Consider the following 6,389-nt stretch of genomic DNA (forward strand, 5'->3'; position numbering starts at 1 on the left):
GATGGGTGTGACAGGGGGAACGGCGCTGCAAGTGAGGTTGCACAGATGAAAAGACAGGCATGAAAAGACTGCGCGGGTGAGCGCGGAGCGGTGGTCTGCCGGGCACAGTTCTGGCAAGGCGGAAAAGAACTGTTGTGGCCGGAGTCGGGGTTGGCGATGGAGGAATTGTCGCGTAGCGAGTTTGGGCGGCACGACTGTGGAGAGGAGGCGGAAAAACCGGAAGGCATCGGGCCTTGCAGCAGGAGATCCGGTGAGGTGATGATGGGCGCGAGCAGCGAGGCAGTTTTGACGCAGCAGGCGGCAAAGCTCTGCCATAGCGGCGTCGGAGCACCAAGGCGCTGCTGGCGAGGGCGCGAGCGAGACGAGGTGCTGCAGAAAGGGGTGCAGAGGGGCTTCCGCGGCGATTGGGGAGAAGGGCGCGAGAATCCATTCTGTCGTGGTCGGCGACTGGGCGGAGCGGCGGGCGTCGGAGAAGTTGAGCCACGCGGCGGGAGAGCTCTGAAGCGATGCAGGCCGCTCGAGTGCGTCTGCCTCGGGAGATCTGGGAAAAAGATTTGCGGGTCCACCCGTCATTCCATCGGTCATTCTCGGTTTCTCCTCTGCTTAGGATCGAAGGGACACTGCCTTGGGGAACTCAGAAGGAACCGAAGGGGTGGGTCGGGGTCTCAGGGGTCGGGACCCTGACCGGAGGCGGAGCGCTTAAGCTTAGGGGAGGGCTGAGACAGAGGAATTTGGGACTCAGATTAAGGTTAACTTGAAGGATTAACCGGGGTCGTTACAAGAGGTACCTAAACCTGATTCTCAACTGCTCCTGATCAGAAGTGCTTTTCCTACTGCCTAATAACTTTTGCACTTGGTTGAAGAAGATTTGCCTGCTTGAAGGCAGCCACTTGAGCAAACACTAGGTCTTGACTTGGTCAACAAATTCCACAAAACCCAGCTGCCTATTATTATTCTCCTCTTCCGGATGCACCTCTTGATTTGGGTTATCTCCCACAAGGTCATTCTCATTAATATCTTCTTGAACTATGTGAAGTGGCTAACCATTATCTTGTGGGATAAAAACTTCTACTTGAACAGGCTGAATGTTGAAATTTTGAGCTTGAACATTATCACTGTCAGAAGAATCAGTCCCATCTATGACTTGGACATCTTCTTTCTCATGAGCTTCAGCTTCCAAATCTTCTGCTGCCTGAATCAGATTTTCAATTCCTCCCTAATCCTCCTCCACAACCATGTTCAAATCAATATTCAGAGGGTTCCCATTCTGAATCAAGTCATTAACTTCCAGAAATTCATTGTTACCAGGATTAACACCAACAAGCTGGGGATTTGGGCCCAAAGGAGCTGCAAGGGCTTGGACTATTGGAATTTCTTGGGCAACCTTGGGCCCAATAAGAGGGGCATCATTTTGGACTTCAGGCCCAGCAGGCCAGAGTCCCCATTGTGGAGCAGGACCTCTTCTACTACCTAATTATTAGCATTGTTATTATCACCCTGTCCTGCATTGGATGGCTGCCCATATCTGAAAAAATCAAAGAGATTTGGATCAACATCATCGGTTGCTCTTCGTCAGCAGGGCTTGCACCTAGCATTCTATACTGTAGTATCTCACATTGAACAGTCCAAGAATTTCCTTCAAAATCTTCACCTTCAGAGCATACCAGGAACCAGGGAATTTAAGATAGGTCCACTACTCTAATTTTAGCCACAATTCTGGCCAAATTATTAGGATCTTCCTCCCAAACCATGAGCTTGCCAAATTTAGACACAGCTTTTTCTATATCAGCTTTAGTCCAGTAGTCAATATTAAATCCCAGAAGCATGATCCAAACTTCACAGTACATGGTGATGAGCCTATTATTCCACCCCTTGTTATGATCAGAAAAGGTTATCCCATAATTTCCATATTTGTGAGCCCCCCAAATCAGGAAATCCTTTTCATGCACATAATGAAAACGCACATATGATTGGCCATATGGACATGGCTGAATAGAATGGACCCCAACTCTACGACGGTTTCTCAAGAAATCATCAAGCAAATCTTTGATGGACTGGAATGATACCTGTTGCTGTGGACGAGGCTCAATACTAGCAATGGCCACATCACTTTGATTCCGGTGCGGGCCACCAAGAACCACTCGAGACATAGGCTTCCTGAATCCAACCAACTGTTGATGGCACCCTGTAGGCATGAAGGGGATTGGATCCACAAACTTGTACGCCATGAATGGAGCCTGAGGATCATCCGAAGCAAGCACCGGACTTAACAAGGAATTGGGGTTTTCTTTAGAGCAATGTGGGTGGCGAAGGGGGTCAGAGGAGAGCAAAGCGGGCAAGGGAGGAGAGCTCTGGGGTGCTGCGCAACTACTATCGAGGGGAGGCGGAGATGACTGCGGTGATGGTGCCGAGGTGAAAAGGGAAGGTGAATGGGCGGACCGGAGACTGCGGTCAGGGGAAGACATTGCCAAGTTATGGTTGTCTCCGGAGAAGTGGAAGTTACACCCAAAAGGAAACGACCCAAGTCTTGAAAGCTTCCAACCGCCGGCTCATTGCGCCCATTGGGTCCACCAGTCATTGGTGTTGTGCCACGAAACCAAGAGTCCACCTTGGCACCCTCCCAGTCGGTCGGTTGTACAGTTGGGGAGAAATGCCCATCTTTGGAAAGACCTGGAAAATGAGGTGGGAACAAGCAAGAGGAAGCAATGTGACCCAGCCTAAAATAGAGCCAACAACGAATGGGCCTGGAACATTCGGCCTGAGAATGCGAAGAGGAAAAACACCTGGAGCAAGAGTTACGACCCAGCTTCACACCATACTCTGAAGTCAAGCTTGGCGGTAAAAAAGGAAATGCCCTGGTTAATTGTTCACCTGAATCTGATTGTTTTGACCGCCCCAAATTAAGCTCCAAATCAATGCCGGAAGAAGCTGGGTTTGAATTTGAATTCGAGTTCCTGACGTTGTTCATGTTCATCACTGAGATTGAAGATTTTCTAATCCATAGCTTACCGAAATGACTGAAAGCAGATTTTCAATGGACTTGGTGAACTGCAAAATTGGAACCTTTTGAAGCTAAGCTAGAACGTCCAATAGGGATTGAATTAGCTCCTGTCAGCAGAGGAAAACTCAACTGAGAGTAATGACTAGAAGTGATCTTGGACTTCTTAGCAGCAACCAAAATCCAAGGGAAAAGAGTTCCCTGAGCTGTGGCAAGCACTGATTTGGCAAAATGGAGACCCCGATCATTCTATAGATTGAAAGCCACTTTGAAGATCTCACATTGAGAAGAAGCCAATTGATATACCAGTAAACCAACTTCTTTGGAAGAAACACAAAACTTGAAAATCCAATCATCAACTTCAGCAACTTCAAAAAGAGGACCCGAGCCTCCAAGCACAGATTGCAGCAAAAATCCCACATTGTCCACTGAGAGCTTAATCCGAGAGCGAGTAAAAGTGGCCTGGAGCCAGAACCTTGATGCATAAGCTGAAGGGGAAGGCGAGACCCGAACTCCAAGAAGGGATCGTACCTTGGCCAAGAAGGTGAGCCTAGGATGCAAATCCACCTTGGAAATATCCATGGAAGTTAATCAGAACTAACCAGCCAAAAGACAACACCGAACTAGAAAAGAAGATAACCGCCACAAGGAGAAAACCAGAGGGAGGTGGACGCCGGAACCAGGTGGTCACCGGCGGTGAGGGTGTTGGATGCCGGGATCGGGAGGTCACCGGCGGGAAGGAGGGTGGTCACCGGGACCAGATGGTCACCTGCTTCATTTGTTGGTCTAGCTTGGTGCATGAGTATCTTCGTTTGGAGTAGTATTCCAGATGCATGGATGATGGATGGATGAGCATCTTCACGTTGCTGCCATAGCCTTGCCGCACCACCGTGCCGCTGGCCACTGCCTCGTCACCGGCCACTGCACCTCCACGACAATTCCTCTAAGGTTGTCAACGGTGAATACCCCTCTGCACAAAAACCTCACCACCCAGGGCACCCAACCACCCACTATCCGGCTACCCCTAATCACTAATTAGCCATCCAACCGTTCAAAGCAAGCGGCATCTGTAAACTTCTCGTTTTCAGTCGGAGGACGTGCCGCGTGCGTAGAAACAAAGGCGGTCATTTCCCCGTTTCTTTCCCCTCACCCTTTTCTTCCTTCCCGTCATCCCGTGGGCCGCAGCCGTAGGCCTGTAGCGTCGAAAACCCCAGCAGCATTTCCATTTCACCGATTCCTCCGCCGCGATGATGAAGGATGAGGAACAACGCCGAGACTCCTTCCGCAAGCGCCACCCAACCCTGTTCGCCATGGTCCACGACCTCTTCGAGGAATTCAATGCCCACGCCGCCACCGTCGCCTTCTTCCCGGTCGGCAGCGAGCCCCAGGCCTTTGGTGGGCCCACCATGGAGTCCGTCCTCCGCACATACCTCCCCGCCGACGGGCCCCTTCGCCAGCCCTCTTCCATTGCCGCTTCCCATGGGGCCGCTGGCGGCGGCGGCGGTGCCGAGATGGCCGGGGAGGTTGCAGCCCGCGTGGCTGGGATGAGGCGGGAGTTGGTGGAGACCAAGGCACTGGTTGCTACGGAGTGGGAGCGAGTGGCCGACGCTGCGGGTAAGATCAGAGAGGCGCAGGCGACCGCGCAGAAGGAGAATTGGTGGGAGGTGAACGTGGAGGCCCTCGGGGAGGAGGAGCTGCAGGTGTGTGTCGAGGCGCTCGAGATACTCAAGGCCGATGTCCAGGAACGTGTCGACGCGATGGCATCGGCCAGGATGTCGCTGCCACGCTGTTGATGGAGAAGAAGCAGCCGGAGACAGTAGCGATCGCGCTTATCAGGTCAATCTGCTTCAGTTGTCGAATCAAAGGCATCGTGTTTGTTTGGCTGATTGCTTTTGCTGCCATCCAGATCGCAGGGATTTAGTATAGTAAATTTCGCTGCTATCTTTACTTGTTGCAGTCTTGTCTTTTCGTAATCTCTGTGGACAAAACAGAAATGCATATCAATATAATATGATCAGGAATGCTGTGCTTGGACAAATTATTGCTTTATCTGTTAAGCTGACTTGTTCTGCTGGGGTCGGACTGAAATCGATTGGTTCTCATGCTGTCGATCAACATAACTCAGGAAGCCATTCTGGGTACTTTGTAGTTTGCTCCCGAGTTATAGCTTTCCCATTTTGTGATTTGACGGTACATATGTTGCTCGATCTGTTGACATGCTTGGTATTATATTACTAGTGTAAGTCCTATTGCAAGGAACAAGTTCTAGTTGTGCCATAGATATTATCGTCCAAATATAAGTTTAGAAACATAAATTTCCTCCATATGTACTTCAAAACCCAATAGATGTTTTGATAATAATAATAATTGGAAATAACACTATCAAGCTATGTTTTACTGATAATAACAAAAATTAGATTCGGCTTCTGCCATAAAAAGGGCCATGTATTTGATTTATTATTTATTTTGGATTGGTCATAATTGGTAGATGAATATTATATAAGGTGAGTTACGTCAGTTCATGGGTTTCGAAAGAGGTTGATAACGGTTTTGTGGTTGTGCCATGTACTAGGTATTTGCCGTAGCCGAGTGTATTCTATCGGGCACTCGGCTAAGAAGCTATTTGCCAAGTGCTGACAAAAAATACTTGGCAAAATATTTACACTCAGCAAAATAGGGAAAAAACACTCAGCAAAGTTTAGCACTCGGCAAACAAGAAAAAAAACACTCGGCAATCCGTGACACTCGGCAAAGAACTGCCACGTGGACGTCCGTTAGTACGTTTGCCGAATGTCCGTTAGTGGAAACACTCGGCAAAAGAGCAAAAAAAACACTTGGAAAAATTTTGCACTCGACAAAAGAGGGAGAAAACACTCGGCAAAGTTTGGCGCTCGACAAAGAACGTGCCACGTGTCTAGCCGTTATTATGTTTGCCGAGTGTAAATCTATGACACTCGATCAATAATTTCATTTTTTTTCTCTTTTGATCTTGAAACTTTTTCTACTCTCAATATACAATACGTGGTATTCCATGTTAAAATTTGGTATATTTCTGGATCTGTTTGCTATATTTAATTAATTTATTGCATTTCTAGGAATTTTTTGGTATAAGTCAAATTTGAACTGTAAGTGATTCAAATAATATAATAAAATGAGTAGAAAAATAGTACTCATGTTATTCAGTCTAGTGTGAGGCCTTACCCGGGAAATGAAGGGAAATGAAAAGAAATTTCGAACATCTTGTTTAGAAAATATGACCACAAACTTGTGGCTGAATGGTTTTTAAATTCTAAAAAAGAAAACGAAGTCCAAAAATCATGAGATTTGTTATGATGTGATGGTATCATACATGGAGGCTGTGGTAAAAAATTGAGAAGGTTTTGCATAATTT

General features: G+C 47.9%; 1 protein-coding gene across 1 annotated transcript; it reads left to right on the forward strand.

The window, feature by feature from the left end:
• Positions 1-4,245: 4,245 nt before the first annotated feature.
• On the forward strand, positions 4,246-4,791 carry LOC101777304. Its single transcript, XM_004966971.1, has one exon. The coding sequence runs from the start codon at positions 4,246-4,248 to the stop codon at positions 4,789-4,791; it is 546 nt and encodes a 181-aa protein (XP_004967028.1).
• Positions 4,792-6,389: the final 1,598 nt, after the last annotated feature.

The sequence above is a fragment of the Setaria italica genome, chromosome IV, assembly GCF_000263155.2.
Source record: "Setaria italica strain Yugu1 chromosome IV, Setaria_italica_v2.0, whole genome shotgun sequence".
NCBI lineage: Eukaryota > Viridiplantae > Streptophyta > Magnoliopsida > Poales > Poaceae > Setaria > Setaria italica.